This window comes from Nelumbo nucifera, chromosome 3 (genome assembly GCF_055504915.1).
Source record: "Nelumbo nucifera cultivar China Antique chromosome 3, China Antique-T2T, whole genome shotgun sequence".
Taxonomy (NCBI): Eukaryota; Viridiplantae; Streptophyta; class Magnoliopsida; order Proteales; family Nelumbonaceae; genus Nelumbo; species Nelumbo nucifera.
The window spans coordinates 37775663-37802797 of NC_142651.1; the positions used below are offsets into that span (position 1 = coordinate 37775663).

The 27135-nt window shown below is 35.9% G+C and overlaps 1 protein-coding gene across 7 annotated transcripts; it reads right to left on the reverse strand.

Moving 5' to 3' along the window:
- Positions 1 to 215: 215 nt before the first annotated feature.
- Positions 216 to 20079, reverse strand: LOC104593794 (serine/arginine-rich splicing factor SR34A). 7 transcript variants are annotated; one of them, XM_010253823.2, is made up of 15 exons: positions 19790 to 19926; positions 18959 to 18994; positions 18632 to 18893; positions 18369 to 18491; positions 14349 to 14414; positions 14170 to 14244; positions 10542 to 10650; positions 10359 to 10405; positions 10203 to 10260; positions 5633 to 5682; positions 5460 to 5516; positions 3483 to 3574; positions 3317 to 3379; positions 3158 to 3200; positions 216 to 508 (listed from the first exon to the last, which is right to left on the reverse strand). In XM_010253823.2, the coding sequence occupies exons 3-15, from the start codon at positions 18692 to 18694 to the stop codon at positions 488 to 490; spliced, it is 867 nt and encodes a 288-aa protein (XP_010252125.1). In that variant the 5' UTR covers positions 18695 to 18893; positions 18959 to 18994; positions 19790 to 19926; the 3' UTR covers positions 216 to 487. The 7 variants fall into 7 exon arrangements, with proteins under 7 accessions (XP_010252125.1, XP_010252117.1, XP_010252132.1 ...); XM_010253815.3 differs by lacking the exon at positions 18959 to 18994 and having other exon boundaries at positions 19790 to 20065; XM_010253830.3 differs by lacking the exon at positions 18959 to 18994 and having other exon boundaries at positions 18644 to 18893; positions 19790 to 20042.
- Between the last annotated feature and the right edge of the window lie 7056 nt (positions 20080 to 27135).

Sequence of the window (27135 nt, forward strand, 5' to 3'; positions counted from 1 at the left end):
GCGAACTCTTCTCACAGACGATGTGAGTTCCCTTTATCCCATGGCCAATGCATTAATTCACTTAACAAATGGGCACAAACTACCATGACAATGAATAGTTGAATACAAGCCAAAAGGCATTTACTATTTATGCAAAAGATAAGACAAATCTTAGGTAATAATTACGATATTAGAGATATTTGAGCAATAGCGGAGGAAAAAGAAAACAAAAAGAATAGAGGAGAAAAGTCGTCTATATGTATACGTCAAAAGGCTATTTTGAGCACTGTAAATTACTACACAAGTCAATAATCAATAATAAAACAGTAGCAAGAAACATAAACCAAAAAGTGACTTGAACTTCGACCTATATGGTAAAACCACCTGTCTTGACTACCTATGTCATGACTTGAAATCATGGCACAAGAGAGGAATACATCACATTTGAAACACTTCCATGGGATCCACATACGTTACAATATGATGCTCCAAAATACCTACCGGAGGCTCAACCACTGCCGGATCTCGCCTGAAAGGAGAACTGACTTCAGTAACAAGACCACACAGAGAGGCATAAAAAACAAATGAATGAAAAAAAAAAGAAAAAACAGAAAACAGGATGCATAGGGATTGGGAATGGAAGGATGATTAGGAAAATCAGTGCATAGTCGTCAAGGTGTTGCGTTGCCTAGGTGACTAGGTGCCCTTGGCTGCACCCCCAACCTGAATGCCTTGACTTGCAGAAACAGGGCACCCACCCAAATTACAAAAATGACAAAGCAGGAGCTTCATTAAAATATCGTTCATATCTTACTAATATATGTAAAAACAACAAAAAAAAAGAATTTTTTTATACTAATATTTTCTCTTTCACTTGCTGTATATTAAATTTTATTATAAAAAAATCTAACTTTCTTTAGTTGCCAATTTGATATGAAATTAATATACTTGAAATACTAATGTCCAAGATATGATGATTTGCCATGTTTTGAGAGGAAATTTAGGGAATTGCTATTTTTTCAATTAAAATGCAAGCTGAATGGTATATAAAATTAGGGGCCTAGGCAAATTTTAATTTTTTATTTTATGAAATTCTTATCACCTAGGCACCCCACTGTTGCCCAGAGTCACTTAGACACCCTTGACAACTATGGATCAATGGCAAATTGGAACTCCTGAATAGAAAATGCACCTGATACTTCATGTCAGGAGTTGGTGATAAATGAAATAAATATTCATCAATCTGAACACGGATATCTGTCAGTTTAGGGAGGCAGCAGTATCAAAATCTGCTACTTTCTACCCTTCCACAAACAAGAGGGATAAAAATATACCAACCCCAACAGACTTCAGAATTGGATAGAATGGTAGGTCTATTTATGGGCCAAACTACTAAATTAAAAGGATGGTGGAATGCCGCTCCCCACCCCACGCCACATCAGGTGAAAACATCAGAAGCATTTTTTCTGACAAACAAAAGCATTGGCATTTAAACACTATATTAGAACAGATCTATACACCTTCCCCCATTTTGGTCTCCTCTAGAATCTGGTTTTACCAAATTAAAATTTTATAGGTGCAGCTTGAGGCAGTGTTTAGGTGTACCTAGGTAAAGGGGCAAAGCACATTTTGAGGCATTGACCTCACCTGAACCTGGTAAACCTTGCATGTTGGCCCAAGCACATACATTTTATAAATTTACCTTTTTTATTCTAGTACTTTCTATGCATTCTTTATATGTTCTAAACCTTTCTAATGGTCTATTTAACTTCTAGCTTACATTCTCTTGATGCTTGTGCACTAGTTGACTACCTGAAGCCAAGGTTCAAAGTATCAATACACCTCTGTGTATCAGCAGAGGTGTATTGGTACTTCGAACAATACTCCTTTTTTTTTAGTTTTTTTTTTCAAGTTTCAGTTACAAGTATATATATATATATAATTTAAAAAAATGGGTCCCCAAAAACACCAGTAAACAGTTGTATCGGTGTATCGGGGAGCAAAAGATACCATAAGATACGCCCGATACGGAGTGTATCGTATTGATACTTTGAACCTTGCCTGAAGACCTAGTTGTTGCAGAGAGGATATCAAATGGAAAAGTTCTCATTAAAGAAGAGAAAAAAAACTAATATCTAGGTTTGGGGGTGCTGGCCTCAAACCTCCACATGGGCTTGTTTGGGCCCAATTGCCCTCCAACATCATATTAGTTACTTCAAGTGATGCAACTGGATCTGTTTGCTTTTACTCTTACTTTGAATTTATCTTGTATGTTATGTCTATGTATTTTGATTTGATCCAATAAGATTTTTACACATTTTATTTAAATGCCTTTTAAAAGTAAGGTTTTCCATTTTTGTTTGTTTTATTTTAGCTTTTCAAAGAAAAACTCCTTGCTTGCTTTGTCCAACTGCACACCTCACCTTGCGCTTTGCACCTCAAACGCTAAAAGGTCCTTTGTGCTTTTCTTGCACCTCTTGCTTTTAAAACAGTCTTGGGGAATCCAGTTCAATCAGGTATGAGGATAAGCTAAACCTCTTAATTATTACAGCCTGCAGCCTGGTGGTGTAAGGTGATTCCAAAATGGTCCTTGGTTGGTTAAGGAGGACCAATACAGGTCCATGGTCTTATGGGTGCATAACAAGGGAGATAAGGCAATTGCCAGAGGATCTGGGATCAAAGCTATAAGTCAAGGTATGCCAATTGTGTGGCAGATGTGATAACTAATAAGGGGTCACTTGGAATCAGTTGTTCTGGGGTTTGATTCCTTAAATGGGAATTGTAAAGGAAAGCAAAAGGGTGGCTAGTGGTGGCTAGGCCAAATTTAAGGGTGTCTGGTATGCCACCATGAACATTAATAGAGTGATTAATAGTAAGACATCAAAAGCAGAGCAGGACCAGTGGGGAAATAGTAGATATCAGTTTCACTTAGAACAGAAAAAAAAAATAACATTGATCCTTTATTGGTAAAAGAAATAGCATAAATCGATACTAGCTCTAAGCTCTATGCATATAAAATGTGAACAGACTAATAAATTTTCTGCCCCTGCCTCCAACCCTAGCAAGGGCTTTATCCAAACATGGAACAACCCATACGTAAAAGGTTCAAGAAAGAAAGCTGTGAATATTAAATAATAACGTAATATTCTTTGTTTCTCAACTAAGGAGAAGAGCTTACCTGGTGTGGAGAGACTGACCGGGACTTTGACCTTGACTTTGATCTGCATTTTCAAGACAAGATCAGATGGATTAACCAAGCAAGCTGCAACATGGCAAAAATTCATCTGAAATGGTATGATAGCTCTTAAAAGAAAATAATAGTACAACAACCAAATACCTGGCAGGAGATGCAGATCTAGATCTTGATGGAGATCTAGAGGCAGATCCATCCAATGATTTACTGATAAAGAGGTGAAGAAACAGTCATCAACTATGTCGAAAGACATGAAAATAAGAAAAAAAATTAAGTAAACCACAAAAAAATGCCATGCACAGCATGATACCTCCGACTCTTCTTTATACTCCTGCTTCTGCTTCTACTGCGGCTTCTACTCCGACTATGACTTCTAGCTGGACTACCTTCATAGCTTCTCACCTGCAACAGTTAACAAACAAAAAAAGAAATAGAAGCATAAGCCCATTAAACTAAATAGCAGGAGACTCCTTGCATTCAAGCTTCATTTATTTAATAATTCATAAATTTATTTTTTCAGCATCAGGAAATCAAAATTTTGTTGATGAAAGTAAGAGAAAGTCCAACCATTTTCTGGTCTAGTTATCCACCTGACCAAGCAGAGAGCAGTTCATGTTGGAGGCAAAAACGTTTGCTCCTTTAACCGGGAATATAAGGAACCAAGGGTCCTCTATTCATGCTGCAACCCGCAAACCAACATACTATAACCTGGCAATCTCTTTCCACAAATGGCATTGTTCCAACCAGATGTATAGGCCAGTTTTAGCCCTTGGAGGAATGGCCTTATGTCTGAAGCACTTTGGTGTCAAATTTTGGATTAAGGGGAAAAAAACAGAAAAGATGCAGCATATTATGCATTTATTACTTGTTAAGTCTTAGCTTCATGTCATTTCACCTTTGTTTGCCAACAACTTCAATTTGGCTTATGAATTAGAAGCAGACATGCAAAATCATAGTAATGAATAGAAAAGCGACAATGGAATTCCTGTACATTAACCACTAGTGGTAAATTTTAATTGTCAAATCTTGAAACTATTCTTCTAGTGTACAGGAAACTGGTCATGCATTGACAAAGCTTTAACAGAACAACAAGTCTCAATAGCCCAATGCTACGAGTGGAGAGGGAAGCAGCTGATCTGGAATCCAAAGTTCAGAAGGCCTCTTCTAGATCAAGAAGTGGAAGAGCTTCTGGAAAAATTAGAATGGAACCAGAATTTCTAGAGATGTAGAAGATGGCCTTTGGTGGAAAGAATGTAAGGCAGATTTACAGTTAAGTCAATCTACAAAGCTTTAACAAGAGAAGAAAAGGGCTCAGAATCTCGGACCAGATAAAAGGAATTTGGGGTAACCCAGTTTCCCCAAGGGTAGAAGCTTTCGCATGGCTACGAGTGGAGAGGGAAGCAGCTGATCTGGAATCCAAAGTTCAGAAGGCCTCTTCTAGATCAAGAAGTGGAAGAGCTTCTGGAAAAATTAGAATGGAACCAGAATTTCTAGAGATGTAGAAGATGGCCTTTGGTGGAAAGAATGTAAGGCAGATTTACAGTTAAGTCAATCTACAAAGCTTTAACAAGAGAAGAAAAGGGCTCAGAATCTCGGACCAGATAAAAGGAATTTGGGGTAACCCAGTTCCCCCAAGGGTAGAAGCTTTCGCATGGCTGGTAGCTCATGACAGCATCCTCACCTCTGCTCACCTGAAATCTAGAGGTTTACATCTTGCCAACTGGTGTTATATCTGTAACCAGAGGAAGAAACAGTCTTCCATTTGTTCTTTTCATGCAGTACAGCAAGTTCCATATGGAAGTTCTTCTCTTTTCTATTTGGGGTGAGTGGATTTAATCCATCAACTTCAGCAGAAATTTTCTCTTTGTGGCCAAAACTCAGAGGCAGTAAGAGAGCTCAGATGATGTGGTGTTGTGTCCCTTTTGCAGTATGTTGGTCTATATGGAGGGAGAGAAATAGAAGAGTTTTTGAGAATAGATCAAACAACATTGAATACATGGTAGCTGCGGTGACAAATATGATTTCAGAATGGGTTCTCAAACTTCCAGATTTTGATCAAGTATCTAAGGCAGATTTGTTGGAAAATTTCTGGAATACCCTTGAATTACAGCCTTATAATGTAGAATCGTTTTCAATTTGAAGTTTTGAGAACATATGCAGCGTGTCGTCTAGACAACCAAGGATGCTAGGATGTAACTCTTTTTCCTTTTAATGAAATTTTTTTCTTGATTCTTCAAAAAAAACTAGTGATGCATTGACTTGAACACAATAGAAATAGAAGAATTACCCGAATATAAGCCCTTGCAAATGGATTTTTAAATTCTGAATCATCAAGCTTCCGAATCTGTATTACAGAATGAAACATCAGTTGTTTTTTATTGGTAGACAAGTTTTTGAATTTGAACACAATGCCAAATGCATTAAACCACAAAGATGCAAACAATAAAAATGATAGCTTACAGCATATTTCATGTCCTCATAATTTGTATAGTCTACTAGACCCATGGTTCCTGAAACAACACTCCGCACCTTAGTACAGTAAAAGTTTGCACAGAAACTATAGAAATCAAAACCAATAGCAAAATAAGCAATGTCTGAGACAACCAGAGCTAATGTTGAATCCAAAAGTTGACCTTTTGGGTTATAACTGAGATACATTGTACAGACTACAGAGAGATTATGGTTATAATCTAATGCAAATATATTGATCATGAAAGTTTTACAAGTGTTCAAGGTACAAAATCCTTCTGCCTAGTCATATTGCATTATTGCCTCCCATAAACTAGGTCAAATGAGTCTACTTGTAACCATCACACTAATGCCTCAGGAGCTTTTGGCACTTTTTTTTTTTCAATGTAGACCATGAACCATGCATTATTACCTTTTACAATAAAATAGAGCAATGTTTGATCCACTAGGCTTATATAACACACTTCAAGAGTATGTCATGGGGGTGATACATGCATGATATTGTTATCACAACGAACAGGATGATTTGTTATTACAAGAATTTGGCATCCAAAATTTAGCAATTGAAAGGTGTATGCATCCATTAAAGTATTTTCCTAGGAATTGAAGTTACCAGATCTCATAAAGGGATCTTCATTTTATATAGGAAATAAATCATCCTAGATCTCCTCAAAGGCACAAGGAAGTCAGGATCTCAACCATAACATATGGGGAAATAGTGTAGAAATGTTACTAGATGCAAGAGTCCCAAAGGTTAGAAGGATATTGCATTTCTCATTGGAATGTTTAGTTAGTTTATGCATTCTTCCATTCCCTAAGCATGGGTGTAGGTGTACATGAATATTGATTGGGCAAGATCAATTGATGACTGCAGATCTACTACAGGTTATTACGCCTTTGTCGGTAGAAATTTAGTGACTTGGAGAAGCAAGAAGAACATAGTTGCAAGATCTAGTGATAAGGTAGAATATCATGTCATGGCACATGGAATGGCTTAAGTACAGTGCTTAAATACTTTGATGGCTATAAGTTGGGATTTTCTATATCTGGTTCTATGTCTATTGCCCTTAGCATCGCCCACAACACAATCCAGCATGATAGGACTAAATGTATAGAGGTTAACAAGCTTAATTCATGAAATTTGAAAAGTTTGAAAAGGGCCTTCCTCTTGTAAGCTTTAAGAAGTTAGCTGACGTATTTACAAATTGACATGTTCATGGACTGGGCTCAGATTGAGATTTTGCCAAAATTTGAATGGGCCTGGCCCGAAACAGTGAAAAACGTTCATGGACTGAGCCCAAAGCCCAGCTCATGAACAGGTCTACTTAAAAAGTTTACTGATTAACTTGCACCATAATGAGTTCTGTAACAAATTGGATATGGTTGATCAAGGGAAGTATTGTAATATTCATTTTGACATGTGTGGCACAAGAGTATTTCTGTCTTTTTAATTTTAAACTTAATAAAACATTGGTTTGGGTGCTGTCACACACTTTTTTTAGCGAAGTGCTGCCACTTTTTTTATTTACAACTTGCTCTCTTCCTTTCTTCTCTTCCATCTATGACAAATAACACAAAGGAACTGAAAAACCTATAATACAGTTGCCAGCCCCAACCAGATACAACCAAGATTCAAAATTTTGACACATATTGGGGTGCATCGTCTCATATCAGCCCTCCTGATATGCTAAACATTAAATATTTTGAATTTATAATATTTTCAGGGGATAGGCCTTGCTAAGACCGGCCCCTGTGAAATTTTGAAAAGAAAAAGAACTAAAACAAAGGGAAGCATGTGGTTCAAACCCCTGATACGATGTATTGATGCTTTGAACCATGGATACAACAGAACTCAAGCCAGATCTTGAGACCCCAAGCCAGCAGCCCCCTATTCAAGTTCAGACCAGCCCACACCTCTAGCCAACAATTCAATTTATGCATTTGTTCATCTATACACCCATATAAATGAGGTGTCCAGGTTAGATGATAGAGTGCTTTTGCCTCTAATAAAGTATTAGAATTGCTAGGGATCTTCCTCCAAGATATCCACCCGATAACCATTGAATCTCCTGTGATTATAAAGCTCAAACCAAACAAAGGATGCCAGCCCTTTGAAGAGGAGCAATGGATTCATCAAAAGAAAAAAAAGAGGAGCAATGGTCTCATCCATCAAGGACCTTCTCACTATGCCAGAAAAGCTAAGCAGAATATATCCATCATAGTTCCTAAAGCCACCTCCACCACAGCGGATGGGTTAGCTAAGCAAGGGGTATCAAGGGAACATTTATTCTGGGCAGCTATGTAAACTTTCATTTCTTAGTCTGATGTAGTGCTTTGTTATTGTTGTGGAGAGGTACCAGCTTGTGCCTCTCCTTTGGGCAGGCTGTATTGTAATTTCATTTTGATTATCATGAATAAATTACCAATCATTTATCAAAAAAAAAGCCACCTCCACCCCCTGTATTGCCTAAGAAACAGTTTCCAAAGTTAAGTAGTAGTCCTTTGTTGGACCAAATTAGCTAGTAGTTGCCATCCATACAATATGGAATCTTTAGAAGTACCTTTCAACTCAATGGTATAGATGTTTGCAACAAGGCCAATTAAAATCTTTGAGGAGCTGATTGCTGAAAACTCTTGAAACTTCTATAAACACTATAGAACAGCCACTCCAGTGTGTCTTCGCATAATCAGATAATCCTCCCTATTTTAGTCATGGTTTAAAGTATCGATACGATACGCCCCGTATCGGGCATATCATATGGTACCTTTTGAAAAAGATACGGTCCGAAACGCCTGTTTCCAGATGTTTCGGAACCCCAATTTTTTTAATAATAAAAAACATGTTTTTAGCTTCCCAAAAAACCAAAATTTGAAAAAAAAAACTAAAAAAAAAGTCTTTCAGCCATTTCTAAGCACCAATACGATACAGCCGATATGCGTATCGTATCGATACTTTGAACCTTGATTTTAGTGGAAAGAGAGCGAGATAGGTTTGAATAAGGTGGCATTTGCTGTGTCTTTTCAACACGCCTTTTGGTCTGTGGAAAGCTCAAAGACTAAAAATGGTCTTTTCCATTTGGTATCATGTAGACTGAAAGACCCAAAGATGAGCATGCAGAAAGACCAAAATAGCCAAAATCGGGAAGCTTCAAATGAAGCTTTTGGTCTTTCCACACTGAAAATAGCATTCCCATCTGTTTTTAACAGCCCAGTAGACCATGACATGAACCATAGTCTTGATCTTTAAAGACAAGACCCCAAAGGTTAAGTCGTCTTCTTATCTATTGGGCTGTTGAAAGATCCACCTAGAAAGACTTGCCAAACAGCCCCAAGTCTTTGGCATCAAAGTGGGAAGACTAAGGAACTCCAAGTCCAAATGAAGGAAAAAGAGGTTCCATATAGCAAATATGTAAAGACACAGATGCACACACTAGGAGAGATGATGCAAGTTTTCCTTCTTCAGAACATGTTACCTATATTAACAAAACTGCAGAGCCACTTCCCAATACTTTTTAAATTAATCAGTTTTATAAAATATCAGTTGTTGGAGGATTAGCTTTATTTCTGTCTAGTGAGCTTATTGGGCCTATTATATGTTATTTGTGGCATATATTAACAAAACTGCAGAGCCACTTCCCAATACTTTTTAAATTAATCAGTTTTATAAAATATCAGTTGTTGGAGGATTAGCTTTATTTCTGTCTAGTGAGCTTATTGGGCCTATTATATGTTATTTGTGGCTGGGTTGTTTGGTTTCTTTTTTATTGTTTGCTATTATTTATAGTTTCTGTACAAGCAGGGGCATTCTCGTCATTTTACTGTTCGTGACAGATAGCTTTGTAAGTAATGTTAAGAGATCGAACCAAGATTAGTTCCTACTTATATGTTTTTATTGGGTTGTCGTATGTCTCAGTTTTTAGGCCATATGTTACTTATTTGTTACTGGGCCTTGGGTCTTACGTCTTTTATTTTATTGAGGTTCTGTCCCAACCAACTTATCAAGGGCAGAACTTTCATTATAATGTTTAGTTATAAGAAGTTATTATAAAAAATAGTGGGATCTCAAAACCAGTCCTACAATTGGGTGTTCTATTCTCCCATTCTCTCTCTTCTTTTTTAATCAACCAGTCTCTCTCTTCTCCTCTTCATCTGCCGTGTTGCCTTCTGTACTTGATCCCAACACTTTTTTTATCAGTAGAAAGTAATTTTATCAAGGCAAACTTAAAGGTTACAGGAGGGTGAGTGTAAAATCCACCCCAAACAACAAGAGATCACAGATTTTCCCAAAACAACTGCTGTAATCGCAAGTAGTAATATAGAGGTTGACGCCTCACACTTTTTGTTTCTTTCACTCTCCCTTCTTCTCTTTTGTCTTTTCTTCTCTCATCACTCTCCCTTCTTCTCTTTTCTTCTCCAAGTCCAAACAAGAAACATCACATAACAAAGGGAGTTGCTCCTACTACACAAATCATTCTTGTATACCATTTAGCAGAGATAAATAACATCCTATTGTACCACGAAAACTGCCTGTAATATGTATAACACTATTGGATAAGCATACCATCACCATCACGAAAAACTTGGGCAAAACAGACATCACCAGCCTTCCGCATATGATCCTGAATAAAACATATCATGAGCAGAGTTTTTATGGTTAGGCTTTGGAAACTCAAAAACTTGTGTGACCAGTGATTAAGTAATAACACCCCCAACCCACCTTTAAATCTTGCCATGAAGCAGAAGAAGGCAGTCCACGAACAACAACTACATAGTTAGAAACCAGAAAACCTTCAGCACCATCCAAGATAACCCATACTCTATAGCAAACCAGAACCAAGACATATAAAGGACAAAAGGTCAAGCAACAAGTCATATGTAAAGTGAGGAAAAATGAATGAACCTCGATATTCAGAGCGGCGTGAAACACTGCCAAAACGTCCACCACCTCCACCATGACCACCACGACGATCGGTTGAAGATGATCCCTTACCAACATGGGCAAGTTCAACCTGCAACAACAATAAAGCAAGAAATCTTATAAAAAAATGAAATGTCATGTAAACCTGTCTTTCCCATCTATGGATGAGCAATCTCAACTTTAACCCAGGAAGGGGATGGTCACCTTGGAATTGGTCTACATAAAAAGGCGAAAAAGAAAATCCTAGCAATATTTTTATTCTATTCACGTCTATATATATATATATATATATATATATATATATATACTAAAGTAGAGCTTGCCATGTCAGCAGCCCTCTCCTTGCTTTGTTACCCAAACCGAGCAATTCTAGAGGGGGTGCAAGATTCCCTCTAGAAGCCCATGGAGTTGCCCCTCCCAAAACACTTAGCCAACCCCCTCCTAAAAATTCTCCTAAACTATCTCTCCAACCTAAAATTCCTCTAAAACAACTCTTAGTCTATATTACATACTCAATAAACCAACTAAAAACCCAAAAAACATGGTAAAACTAATTAGTTAAATTAATTTGTGAAATACTTTTTATATTCTCAATAATTATTGATATTATTGAATAAATGTTTTAAAAACAACCTGGAACCAGAACTGTTTTGGCCACCAGTTTCCGGGTCGACGGTTCGACCGTCCGTTCCGAACGGACGGCCTGTTCTGACAAAATAAATTAAAAAAATAAATAAAAATAATTAAAATTTAAAAACGGACAAAAAACATTGAATGGGTCGAGTGGGTCGACGGTTCGACCACTCGGGTTGATCGATTCAACAGTTTTTGGCCAGGGACCGGGTTTGGGGTAAAACGGAATCGGTTGCCTAGATGGTTCCCAGGCTGAACAATCCGACCGTTCGGGTCAACGACAGTTCGAAAACCATGTTAATCAATAATTATCAACACCTAAACTATACTGTTTTTGTAATTTTGGTAAATTGGAAATTTTAATTACTAAAAATTACATGCTGAAAATTACTGATTTTGGTAATTTAATTTCAGAAAGTTTTGAAAATTAATTATTGAAATCAATAATTACTGAAAATTTGATAATTAATTAAAATATTAATAAATACAAATTTATTAATTAAAATTATCGATCATTTTTCACTGAAAATTTTATTTCAATAAATATAAATTTATTTTTTACATTTTCAGTAATTTTTGTCAATTTATTAATATTTAATGATATTATCAGATAATAATTAAAATCACATTTTCTAATTAAAAGTTTACTTTCAGAAAGATATTTATTAAAATAAAGGAAAATTAATATGCAAATAATATTTTAAATATATTTTGATATATAATAAATATTATTATATATTTAATACAATATTTACACATCCATCCATCCACGTCACCATGCCTCTCCTTGCTCCAAACCCCCATGCTGCTCTCTCCTCAATTCTCTCTCCCTCTCCCTTCCCACCACGCCATCTCCTAACTAAGACACAACTCTCTCTCTCTTTCTCTCCCTCCCCACACACTATCAATCGGGTAAGGTTCGGTTTTCATTAATCCAACCCATTTACTTTGAATGGTATATTAAAAATTGTTTATAATTAATAATTTCATTTTATTTTGTTATATCTCATGCCAAAATTAATTAATTATTTTCGTGGTTAATTAAAAATTCCTAAATAATATTACTATTTCTAATAATTATTAATTTTTATTTTATTAATATTTTTAGGATTAATTACTAATATTTTCAACAATTTAGTAATAGTTTACCAACATTATTTAATTATTTTCAGGATTAATTACAAAATAGCAAAATTCACTTAAAATCTATTATTTATATCCATGATTTATTAAGAATTACCAAAATACATTACCTTTTTTAGTAATTAATATTAGTGATATACTACCAAAATTAATTAATTACCAATAATAATTAATTTTTTATTAATATTAAAATTTAAAAATAATTGTTTTCATGAATAATTAAATTAATTATTTTCATTACTATTTTAATTAATTAAAAATTCCCAAGATTCAATTAAAAATCTATTATTTTATATGTTCATCATTATTTCAGAATTACCAAAGTTTAATACCAAAATATATTACTGTTTTTAATAATTATAATGTTAGTGACATATTACCAAAAAAAAATTATTTTATTAAGATTAAATTTTAAAATTTAATAATTATTTACATGAATAATTAAATTAATTATTTTATTACTTTTTAATAATTCATAATATTAGTTTTATTAATTAATAATATTACCGAATATTACTATTAACAACAGTAATATTTTTTATAAAATAAGAAGTATAAGATTTATTAATTCATAATTAAGAATTATTAACAATAACTATAGATTTATTCATTTTTTAATATTAATTATAAAATTTAAAAGTCATTATTAACTATTTTTGTGAATAATTAAAAATACCTTAAAATATTATTTTTTAGTAATTAATAATATTGTAAATAACTATAAAATAAAATTAGTGCTATTAATTACTAGCGGAGACCCGTGGAGATGCATGAGTTTTGTTAAAAGAATTTGAAGCAAAAGGAGCTAGGGTTGTAGCTTGGGTTGGGTGGGCCTAACCCGAGCCCGACCCAGCTCAACCAAAGCTTTTGCACAAGTCGGGCTTACCAACTTAGCCTTAACCTGAGCTTTAACCCAACATCTTGGGTTGGCCTTAGGATTGGATGTGTTGAGCTTTGTGGCCCAGTTTCTAGGTAGAATATATTGATAATATGTAGATATGTATACCACAAAATGTTGGGTGGGCTCAAATTGATTGAATCAAGCTCGGACTACCCATGCCCTCAATCCAAGCTCAACCTGAATTTAGGTTAGACTTCAATTTTTTGGCCTAAGTCCAGCTTGAAGTTTGAAAACTCAAGCCCAACCTATGCAAGATCTTTGGTTGAGTTGGGTCAGGCTCGGGTTAGGCCTATTCAATCTGCACCTTAACTCCTTTTGCCTCAAGTTATTTTAACAAAGCCCGAGCATCGCATGGGTCCCCCACTAGTATATTTCTATTAGCCTAACACATAAATAGGCCCCTATCTAGTTAGGATCTTCGTTATTCCACCATCACACTATGCTCATTGTTCCCCTGCCCCTACAAGCTTGACTTTCTTTCTATACATCTCACTAAGCTCATTATGTGAATGAGGGCATCCAAAAGCATGAATCAACTTCAATAGGTACAAGCTCTACAAAAATTTCATACGACTAGAATTTACAGTATATAAAGAAAATCAAAATGCCACTAGAGAGGCATCACTTTATCACATTATTCAAGGTCCTAGCTCAATGAAACATAAATGCCCTTCATCCAAAAGATGGCTTTCCACTGGGCCTTCACATGATGGCTTTTCTAGGGTCCCACTTCCATTTCTTTTCAGTTGAGAACCTCCCCTACAGCTAAAGTAGGATCATAACTCATGGGCACTGCCAGAAGGTCCAAGTGGAGAAATAATTCCAAAGATCTTTACACCTTCGTCCATTGGCACCACCAGCAGGGTACACTGGGGAATTAATTCCAAAGATCTTTCCAGTAGAGAACTATTCAAGTGCCAAATAAATCCTTACCCTCAAACGACAGCCATCAAAGTTATAGCCATCTCGACCCCTGATTGCATCTTCAGCATCTCGAACACTCTCAAACTACATAAGAGATGAGCAAAACATTATTGAACAACATAGGCAAAAGTTTTTTAATTTTGACACTAGATGTAATAAAGCATAAAAATTGTCAGAAGAGAAAATACCTCCACAAAACAGTATCCAGGAGGACGAGGAGGGATTTTCAGCTCAATATCCAAAATTCGACCATACTGCAGCAAATGAAAAACAAATTTTACACGATTCAATATTCTAAGATATTTAAAATATTTACCTAACTACAAAAAAGAATTGCCAAACCCACCAACTCTCAGCCTGCAATATAGATTAAATTATCTTCTAGAGTATTTTGTTGTGTGCATTATAAAAAGGTTTAGTATAAAACTATTCCAAATAATCCAATTAGCTATTTTGAATACTCAACAAAGGCAAAAACTTATCTAGTTGAAGTCTAATTAACTGATTTTTTTAGGGGGGGAGGGAATAAATATTTGTAGTCCGCATTCTCTTTTTATCAACAGAAAGGAGCTATTGATGAAGAGCATACCTACATCCTGAGCAAGAAAATGGAAATATTTCATCATTAGATTTAGTAATCGATTACAGTGCATCAAAATGAAGAATTTCTAGAGACTCCTGGTGTGGATATGCTGGTGGTATTGTAGAACTTTGCCTTATGATCTTACAAACCAAAAGAAACTAACAAGGCAGACATCCTCCAATATTCATAATCAAAGGCTACTGGTGGAACATGCCTTCATCCTCCATTAGATTCCAATCTCTGCTGCATAATGATAGGAAGTACTTTTTTTCTTTTTCTTTTTTTTTTGTTATCAGCAACTGCTATTTCTATTTTTGTTAACTCCCAACATGAAACCCAATAAAAGCCTCATCCTTATTCTTACTTTCCTGCGTATTACTGAAATATTTCTCTTTCCTCTTGATTGGTTGCACCTTGCACATGCAAAGCCCAAGTCTAAACAACATTTCTAGAAACTAATGAGCTATCACATTGGTTCATCCTCAAATCATTTCACTCATGGAAATCTATATACAACCAATAGCATAGTTGTCAAGGTGACACCTAGGCAACAAGGTGCTCATGGAGGGTCGCCTTGTTTAATATCGCCAAGCAAATTTGTACATGATGAACTACTTTTATATTCTTAATTTTTTGAAAATATACTAATAAAATAGGCATTATTAAACTAAAATATTAATTTTGTGGGTTTATATACCAATTTCTTTGTACTGTTTTCTTATTTGTTAGGGTTCAATCAACACATATGTTGGCATATGCTGTCTTGAACCCTTAAAGACTTAAAAACTTGAACCAATAGCTAGGAAGAACTTAAAAGTTTGTCTAATAAACACATTCTTCTTCTTCTTCCACCTTTTCTTTTCTTCTTTTCCTAAGAGAAAGACAGGGGCCCAGCCCATATATTCTGAATTTTCTTTTCTCTGTTCTTTTTTCTTCTCACTAGTATGCGGATTTTCTATATTTGAATATGCAGTTTATAATTTTTTATGAAAATTATAGATCATTATTAATGAATGATGGTTGCTAGTCACTAATGGAACCTACAGAACTACCCTAGGATTCATGATTTTTATTTTTAAAAGAAAATTGCCCAGGCGCCCCCTCCCGGTCACCTAACTTCACCTTGGTGCCTTGAAAATTATGACCAACAGGCTAACATCTAATGGTCACCCATTGTTAGAAAATATCCTAGCAAATTGCTCTCCTCCTATATGGACCATAGAATCATAGATTTACACAAATCCACATGATCTTTCCTCCTTTTTCAAGTGGAGAAAACATCTGCTGAAGTGCTAAAATAAGCATTGTATTTATTATGGCTGCAATTCCAAATCCCTAAAACATAAGAACAAGAAACGAAGAGATGGATCATTATCAAGAAAATCTATCCCTCCCTCCCTTGAGGTCCTCTCCCATTATATACCAACAACACAGTGTTTTAAAAGCGCAAGGCGCAAAAAAAGCGCAAGGGCCAATTTGTGCCTGAGGCGCAAGACGGCGCACGCCTTTTTAAGAAAGGCGCAAAATTATTAAAAAAAAAGCTAAAAAATAAAAAAAGTCAAAAATTCAAAAAAAAATGCAAAAAAAGTTAAAAATATTAAAACATAATGTTAATAAAAATATAAACTTAAATTTTAAAATAAATGATTTAAAAACCTATTATCTAAAATTAAAATACATAAACATAACATGTAAAGTGTATTCAAATGAAAATTTAAAAATAAAAGCAAGCATATAAAGCATTTTCAAGCATGTAAAACCCATAATCTCTTTTCTCCTTAATTGCATTGCTTCAAGTAGTTAATGTGATGTAAAACATATTGCATTCTTGATTCTATGAGTCGCCTTTGTAGCAAGTCCCTCGAGGCAAGCCCGAACAAGTCCATGTTAGGGTCCGAAAGTCTTATTTCTCACATAAAAAATAATGATTTTACAACTTTCGTTGCTTTTTAAGAAGATATTTTATTGCAATGAATGAATGAACAACATAAGCAAATAGGGGGATCTCGGAGCCCAGCCGTTAGACTCAAAAATGAGCAAAAAGCGCAAAATTTTAAAAAGGCGCATGCCTGGGCTGAGGCGCAAGGCGCATCAGGCACACACCTAGGCGCACCAGGCGCGCGCCTTTTGAAAGAGGTGCGCCTGTGCACCTAGGCGTGCCTTTTAAATCACTGCAACAACATATTAGCACCAGAGCTTACAAATCTGTTTTTTCCCAAGAAACTTGCACATTGATTTTTCATTTTTATCTCTTTCCCTATAATGCCTTTTAAATCACTGCAACAACATATTAGCACCAGAGCTTACAAATCTGTTTTTTTCCCAAGAAACTCGCACATTGATTTTTCATTTTTATCTCTTTCCCTATAATCCCTTTAATAGGTAAAATTTGAAGTATGTAAACATAACCTCAAGAATACTCTCAATTGGCTTTGCCAACGTAACTCTTATCCTCTCTTCCATCACTAATATTGGGTATTTTCCCATATTTACTTCTTATGAAGGATCACAACCCAATCTTGGGCCTGCCCATCCAAGGCCTTGGCCTCTTGGGAGGGTGGACTGAATATGACCTATCCATTGGCTTTTTTTTTGTGCAAAACTATTGCTCCCAGATTTGAACAAAGCAACAGCCCTTCATTTTTAGATAGAATAGAAAACTTATGGAATCCCCTCAAGCATCAATCTTAGCTAAAGGATCAACAAAATCATTTGGTAAGTGAAAGATGCAAGTGTGCAAAGTTATTTGTATCACATCCATGAAAAATAACTTGCTCAAGTTGTGTGACTTGTGTCCAGATCACATAATTTGGGTTTGGGGCACGTTGTCAGGCAGTCGAGTGCTCTTTTTAATGGCATCAAAACCAAGCCAAATGGGTAAGCTTTAAATCCTTAAATTCAGGCCATGCAAGGTGAACTTGAGATTATGTTTTCTCTTTCTGCAGTGTTCCAATACATTGTCTAGAACCATTTTATTCATCTCAATAAAAATTTCAATTTATTGATCAAAATAATAAAAAAATTTTGATTAATTGGGTTGATAAAAAGTGAGTGCACTTGTTGGGTTGGTCTTCTTTTAGTGAATGAAATCCACCATCCAAATATTTAAGTAATTTTAGCACAAAGATCACACATGTTTACACCCGAATCAATTAATATTTTCTATTTTGTTTGATTTCTTAAGTGAATACCCCATCAACAGTCCGAACTCTAGAATGTGGTTTCTGTCTGTGAAACAGAGAAGTGTTGACCAGATAAGAAGTAGGTTTATAAGGTGGTTAACTGGTTTCAACATAAAGATGATGACTTGTGTCTCATTGCCATGATGAATTGCAAGTTGTGGATAAGGCTGTCACTAAAAGATCTGCATGTTCATTTGCAGATTACTCACAGATCTGGAATCATCAAATGCAAAATAACACCAAATCCATAGCAAAAAGGAAAATGAGAAAATTTATCAAGAATCACAAATAATGTGCCAAATACAAAATTGTAAACAAATCCATGCCAGTCATGGTATATGTCAATACCAACTCAGTACCATTAATTGAATGCCATGCAGAGGTGACAAAAATGCATAAATAGTAATCCTTCAAGCAACATTGAAAGAAATAGCCAACCAAACCTTATAGAATAGATCTTCAATTTCCCACTCTCGAATATCTGAGGGCAGGTTGCCAACATAGATTGTGCGAGCTGAACGACCACTCATTCCTAATAATATAGAAACTTCAATAAACAACCTTTGCTGCACAGACAAAAAGGCACATCATAATAAAGATGACTATACTCTCATCCAAAATCAAATCATTCCAGCCAATGATATTAAACTATTTCTGAGCACCATGAAACTGTTTTACGAGAACATAATCAAAGCAAAACCAAAACCATGAAGCAAACCAAGAGAGCAATCCTCGATGTGAATGGTGCTCCACAAGCTCCATTGCTCATATGCTCCAAGATGCTCCACAGCTATAATAAATTTGAAATAAATTTTTTATCTCCTCATCCTCTCTGATTTATGCAGAGGCGCAGATGATATCGTGAGCATGAGATCAAAATACACAAAACTCCACCCTGATTTCTCCCACTCCCTCTCTACACCCCTATGTATGGTTGCAAAGCTCCTATTTGTTCCAGCGCCTTTCATCTATCATAAAGAAAGTGTCCGTGTTATTACACACAATAAGGCTGGCAAAAGAGATGCGCATTTACCTTAATCAGCTTTCTTTACAACTGCAAGAAAAGAACCTGGAGAAATATGCAATATATACTCTCAGTATCCCGCTTTTCTCTGTATATTAGCAATAACTCACAGCCTTCTAGGAGATTAGTTAAGGAGGAAAAGGGCAAGGCCCTCCACAAAACTTCCATTTTGCTTCATTTAAGAGTATGAATGAAATTGTTCCTAAATTAAACATAAGCGAAGAGCCATAAGGCAAAAAAAAACCGTTTACTAAATAACAAATTCTGTTTTTCTAGGTTTTACTTGTAAAAAGTAAAGGAAAAATAGAAACTCCAAGAAGTTCCAATCCTGGAACTTGTTTTTTCCTAATGCTTTATTTCTCGTCTTTCAGTTGTTGAAGTCGAAGTCTTCGCTTGTTCTATGTAGTCAACTAGTCACTGTTTGATGGGTACGAGCTAATCCTTCCAATTGAATGCTAAACACAACAATTCATATCAACGTTGGCTCGCTAACAACATTCAAATAAGATTTCGTCATACAGAGTCAAGTTGCGATTCAATGAACTACACTTCTCTCAATAAATCTATAAGAACACAACAATTACCGTCTATTTTAGTAACCCTTTAACGAATCGATGATTTTGAGTGAGACGATAAAGAGTCGTATAAGAAAGTATTACAAAATATAATCCCCGAAGCATCCGTACAAGGAGGATGGGAAAGAAATAATCACTCGAATGATCGAATCTTTAAAAGATAACGCCCCCCAGACCAACTAGCAACAAATGAACGAAAAATAATGTTTAAAATTTAATTAAAAAAGGGAAAAAAAAACTAGGAAGAGAAAACGGAACATCATACCAAGATCAAGAGTATGAATGCCCTGCCGCTGTCGATCAATTATTTCCTTTCCTTCACCGACAGAAATCTGCGCAAACAGTAACTCGAGCAAATAGTGACGGAAGTTAGGGTTTCTTGAGGGAACAGCTTCAGAGAAAAGTGTTGGAACAGAGACAAATCGCATACGAAAGATACAAAACCCTCAAAGTCCAACCGGGACCAAAAGATCCAAATAGCTGAATGGCAAGTCGGGTGGCTAATTGGGAGACGGGATCTCCTGAAAGCAAGATCTCTGCGAACACTTTGGCACGAACATCCTGCCACAATTTGAGAACATCTCCACGTGAATTTGACAACTTGTACGGAAGATATTTCCGATGTGCGGCTAGATGGCATGTGCGCAGAGTCGAAGAGATTTTCCGTTCCAGCTCTTAAAGCCCGTTTGAGAGGGTTTCGGTTTTGATTGAGCTTTTCAATGAAGCCGCTTCAAAACTCAAAAGTTATGAAAGCTGCTTTAATCCCCGGCTCCCCGCCAAAACGCAGCTTTGATAGTTCACGGTTCAGTAACCGAACCAGTTTGTGGAAAACTGATAATAAAAGCCGAATTGAAGTAAATCGGTTAATCGGTTGATCAGTTTGGTTAACTATTGGTTGTTAATTTTTTGGTTTTTTTGATATTTATAAATATATATATAAATAAATATAGGATAAATTTCTTAAACTACCATTATAATTTAATTAATTGACTAAATGTACCCTTGTTATTTTAAATTTGACTGAGATCATATTGTTTCTAACCATTGTCTAAATCTTCCCTCACCATTCATGTCCGGTCATAAACCATTCAAATGTGCCATCACATGACTGTTATAACTTTAAAAATTCCCAACATTACCCTTTTTATGTTCAAAAATGCCCTTTCAAAAATCCCATCATGTAACCCTTCAAGTCTACCTTAAAGTAACCTCATATGATTGACCCACTCACTTGTATCAGCTCGAGGAGGAGAAGGGGAGGGACCGGCACCGGCACTAGCACCGCGGTCTGCATCGACGTATTTGCATGGGAGAAGCACGAGAGGTACTACTCAGGTTTGAAGACTCTCGCATGGCAACTGTGCACATCTGAGTTCATATCAGCATAAACTCATATATATATGTGACACATGTTCATAGAAATGCCTGACTACACAGTCGCATGCCCCATTTGGCCCTTGCACATGCCCACCCTGCACGCCCCTGCGCATGACTTCCCCGCTCGACCTTTGCATACTCCCACCTCGCATGTAAAAGCGAAAGAACCCCCTGCAAAAGCGACCAAAATTTGTGTACATGGATTAGTATACAAAACCCTCGCCGCTTTGATTAGGGTTTATTAATGCTAAAGAAACCAAAAAAACGAGTGATCAATATACAAAACCCTCACCATTTTGATTAGGGTTTATCATCAGACCTCCGTCGTTCGGTAGTTGTCACTGGCGATGGCGCTCCATCCCTCTTTCGAGCGACATGTTCAGCTGATGGGTCGAGTATTTGAGTTACGTTAGAGTTAAGTTAAAATGAGGGATACAAGTGTAACTTCACAGATCAGCCGAGTGTTTGAGCTAAAAGGTAAAATGAACATTTGACTTTTTCCATCCATGCTTAACGAACCTTGGAAAATTTAGACAATAGTCAGAAATAGTAGGGGTAGCGTCAGTCGATTTTCAAACAGTAAGGGTACACTTGATCAATTAGCTAAACCATAAGAAATTTTAGCAATGCATATAAAATATTATATTATAAATAATAAATAATATATTATATATTATAAATATGACAATTTTCTTAAAGTACCCCTAAGTTTTCAGACAATTACCAACTAAGGGCTAACTTGGTGTGTTAATTGGTTTGTTCTAGTATTGATGCGGATGTCGAATCCACAACCAGCACTTTGGGGGAAAAGAGGGTCAATGGGAATTTTTTAATGGTGCATGGCACCAAATACCAAAAACAAGTTTTATGACAATTGCCATAGTCATTAAATATTAATTAGAAAAAGCAAAATGTCAAATTTTCCTTCCATTATTTCTAAAATTTTCAAAATAAAATCCAAGTGATTTTTTTCATTGAAACTGGTTTGATGGTGTTGTCGTATCTATTGAAGCATGGACCACCACCAAATTAGAATCATCCCTCCATCAACTGTTCCCCCAAAGCTCTTACTTCAACATGGCTTGAGACTCTGACTTTCATCATCCGAACTAAGCTTGTAAATGGAGTAAATTCGAATCAAATCAGGCTATATTCAAATTCGAATTTGATTAAATATCAATCGAATATTCAAAACTACCAACTGAATTCAAAATCAATTAAAATATTAAATATTCAATTAGATTCAAATTCGACCAATTCCTTTCCTTCAAAACCCTAACGTAGATATATGCATTGAGAGAAAAGGAAGAAGCACCTATGATGTTGATATTGTTCATGGCTTCATGCCATATGTCCTCCATAAATAAAACTAACAAGCAGCAAGACATGGAACAAGAGAAAAAAGAAAACGAAAACAATTATTGTTGGGGTGATGCTAGAGACGCTAGAACGGATCACTTGTTGTTCCTCAAAGTATGGATGCATCACTATTGTTTGGGTATGGATGAATCACCTATCATTCTTAAAAAATTGTAGAAAATGTTAAACATTGATGGTTGCAACTCGGCAGATCTAGTGAATGGCAAGATCTATTTAAACATGTAAAAGTTGCAAAGAACATAAAAAACTAGAGAGAGAAAGAGTCGAGAACTTCAGATCCATACATGAGTATGGTGACATCATTGCAGCCTTTTAGCAAATATGTCACTTTTTTCTAATGGGCATTTGAGTTTAAATTAATATATATTAAATTTATATAATAATCGAATTGGATCAACAAGAATTTGAATTCGATAAATTAGCCGACATGATATAAAATTTGTATTCAACCATTAAGTTTATAGAACCATCTGAATTCGATTCGATTATATCAAATGTCAAATTCGAAATCAAATAGTTTGATATCATTTACACTCATATGCTGATAGCATGAAGAGGAAGTCTTTGTTTTGTGAGTATTGAAATAGAAAAAAAAAACAATGGCAAATTTCTTAAAATACTCCTAAGGTTTAGCTAATTGACTAACTCTACCCCTACTGTTTGATTATTGTCTTAAAGTATCCTTACTGTTTTTGACAATTGACTAGCTCTACCCCTATCGTTAACGTTTGTTAATGTTCCGTCAAAATCCGTACACACATGACACCTCGTGACGTATAAATATTTTCAAAACTCAATACTACCCTCAATCCCTCTTCTCTTCACTTCCCTTGTTCCTTTTATTCAACCTTTTCTTCTTTGACAGCAACACCACCAGCAAAAACAACAACAATGACACCACTACCGAAAGGAACTGAGGCAAGCTTCTCCCTACTAGAGGTTATGCAAAGAAGGGCAAAGCCAAAGAATCCAATTCCTGCCCAATATTCAAACGAAAATTTGCTTGAGGGTTTGAAGGAGACAAGAGATGTATTAGTTTCTATAATCAAATTTGCAAACGGTTTGGGTTGAGAATTTGTGGGTAATATTCAACAAAATTGCAATCCAAACTAGTCCCACTAGGTCAACATGCCATTGATCGAAAATTCAATGCCTGAAACTAAAAACCCTCTTAAAGGAGTTGTAGGTACATAGTGGTCACTAAGACTATCAAAGTACAGAGGGTGTCAAACCAACATTACACATATGCTTGCAATGAACTCGTAAACCATTGCACATTTGTGATGAACTCATACTCGAAATGGGTCGCAATAAACCTTAGACATGCATAAACCAACAATAAAGCTTAGACATGTATGAATTTGCGATGATCTATATGACGTGCGCGGATTTGCAATGAGCTTTAGACGTGTGCAAAATTGCAATGGACATGTGATCACTACAGAACTGTAGAATCACAAAAGATCGGGAATAAATACCAATTACATGTGTGTCTATAAATTATGCGTGTGATAAAGCGCCACATGGGTTTAATAAAAGCGCGCCCGTCGAACGATAACATCATGCACGACATGTAAATATAAAAGAATTACATACGGAGAGAATCCAAAATGAAAATGATTCTCTAATTATGCTCCCTTAATATTCAAAAAAAATGAAATATCTTCTTTCCGTAAAAAACTCTTTTTCTTTATAGCCTTGACTTCCTCTATATATATATAAAAGGGTAGAGACAACACAATAATAATTTTTGACATAGGATATTTCTCATGAGACTCCCCCTTCGTCTATTCCTCACGTCCTCTCTCTCTCCCGTCACCATCCCTGGACTTTCACCATTCCCCCATTGTCTAATCACCCCTAACCTACATTATAATCTCTGGTTCGATCTCCTATCTTCGGGAAAATATAACGCAGATATCATATCGTTACGTATAAGCTCCATCATGATCCATTCGTCGAGTGAGACTCTAAGACGATTCAAGGCAAGTTTTGATGGAGAACTGGAGATTTATGAGACCCTGTTCCAGTCTCCAGATTTGAGTCTTTTGATTCTCAAAAACTAAAACGACATCGCCAATAATCCTCTTGGTGACGGACGACCAATTCTATTGTAGAATCACAGGATTTGATTTCAGCGCCACCGTCTCGAAGCTCCAAAACCCCTCCTCTTTCTTGTTGGCGGCCTCTTTCCATGCCCTTGGATTGTGATCGCCAAGTATTAGATCCCCAACATGTTACTTTCCTTGTGCGTGTGCAAGGTTAAGACGGGTTTGCATGGCAGCCAGATTTTCATCAAAAGCATACCTCGGAGAAGGATCCCAAAAGTGACTCACAAGGCAATAACTACTACGATGGCTCCAAGATCCAACCGACACCTTCGGGCGCAACAAGTTGAACTCAGATTCTGTCCATCGTCCCTAATCCCTCAAAGTTTATCCTTCGATCTTGCTACACAATCCTCGATGACCCCCTGTTTGTTTTCTCTCAATATCTTTCTCTCGTCAGCTGAACCAGGACTACAACAATTTCTCTCATTGACAAACCAAAGTTCGCAGCATTGACGTCATTTTAACAACTCAGGGGTCCATATTTCAAAACCCCTAATTCTCTTTGTGTTAAAGAGTAGCCTGTAGGATAGAAGCTTCTATATAGAACTGGAGGTTGGGGATTCTCGGCCATCAACCTTAGTATGCACCCCTGAAAGTAGCCGCATTACTCTAGAATCGAAGCGTATATCCATAGTTTTCAGAGGAAGCCTCTCTATGCCTGAACTTTTGCCTTACTTTGGAGGGATGCGACCAGAAGAGGTAATTCTTTCCAAAGGTATGCCTTTGATTATTCTTATACTTCTTTCCCAAATTCACTTGTTCCTTATGTTTTTATTGAATTATATTACTCATTATTTGATGATTGAAGAATAAGAGAGAAATTATTGGTAAATGCATTGATAGATAACATAGCATGTTAAATGTTTTTCTAAGACTTCCATAGATTGGATTAGGTTTAGAGTAATAATGCCCAAGTATAGTTGCTGGAACCTAATACGAATCATCAGCTATAATTATGATGCCTTTCTAGGTGTTGTGAATGAATCTAGTTCCATAGTAGGTCTCCTTAGTTTAGTGTGACCGGTGCAAAAGGAAGTGTAGGGGATGTTTTCAACACTTCTACAAGCATTTTATTTATTGTTCTAGTTCATCAGTTAGCCATCCATCTCACAGTGGTCATTAGATTCAAAAAGCTAATATGATTTGACCAGAAGTTATTGCTTTGGTATCAAATGCCAATTGTGAAATGGCCATAGGGAATGGATGGTTGTCAGGTTGTTCCTTGGGTTCTTGTTGGAATATTTGGATTTGATATGATCTTGGTGTTGGGTCTAGATTGATGGTCCTTAAGTTTTTAGAATACATAAGTATCTCAGATGTCGCATAGCACTATTACCTACTATACCCTGTTTAGAGGGGGGTGATAAATTTATTTTTTTTTTCCCTTTTTTGTGTTCTTATTTTGTTGAATTTAGTCATGTTAATCAAATTTAGCCACCGCCAACTTGCCATCATCCTTTAAAACTATTCCTGATTACATTTCTTATGATTTTCTTTTTGGGGGAGACTTGTAACTCTCATTGAAATAAATTATATTTCTTATGATCATAAATGACTTGCTAGCTCATTTAGCATCTAGGATTGACGAACCATAATTATAAATAGTTTGCTGACTCCTTTAGGATCGTAGGATAACTTTGAATATCACCTTTTGTATAAACATCAAAAACTAAAGGTGGTGATCAGTTATTCAGTTTATGTTTGGGAATGGAATTCTACCATAATTCCAGCTATTGGTCAATGCTCTGTTTGAAAAAAAAAAGGGAAACTAAAACTTGAGGGAAGATTTTTAACAATGAGTATTGAACAATGAGTTTTTTTTCAACTGATTGTTGTTTCTAATCTACTGAGTCCCAAAGACCAAAAAATGAGTAGTCTACCTAGAAACTTCAAATTTAGCTTAGGCATGATGCCTCCTTTGTAAATATGAGACATAACTAAGGCACCCAACACTGGATCCCAGTTTTGAACTCACTGGTTAATTCATTGTTGTACGGATAAAGTTCCATCAATAGTAGATGCAGATGCCATTGAAAATCTATCAAAACAAAGCACCATTATGTGCCTTCGATAGGTTGAGCTAGACATAAAGCTAATGTATTCAAACTTTTATGTTCACATGCTATAAACTGTTACTCTTGCTAAAGTTGTGCATCATTTTATAGAAAAAAATTACTTTTCAAAGCTGCCAATGTGTTCTCTTTTATGCATTTGTTGAGCCTTGTCAGTTTGAATGCTCAATTTAATTAATGCGCTTTCCAATTTTGGCGGATACATTGTCATGTACAATTAATCCTTAGGTATTGATTTCCTTTTATTTCCACTATCAAATAAGAGTTTTGAATAATGATAGTAACGATAACAATAACCACTTGTTTTCGTATTTAATTGCCATCTGTACTCCCAGACTGCTAACGTGCTAGAGAGTCAAATCTCAATTGGTTGATTACATTAGACTAAACGGGCCTTCTTTTTGTTACTCCCTCAAGACAAGACTCTGGCTATGGTAATAGATTTATGGGGTATTTAATGACAAAAACCACATTGGGTCCTTATTAATAATCTTTGAACTAATAGTAACACCCTTGTAAACGTGTGAAATTATACCTAGACAAGCAATGACTGCGGTCACTTACATTATAGGCTAACCAACCTTAGGAGGGAATTGTTATTTGAACCAAATTAGGGTATTTCGAATTTGCATACCTAGGAACTATGCAATCTGATGTGCATATAACCGGAC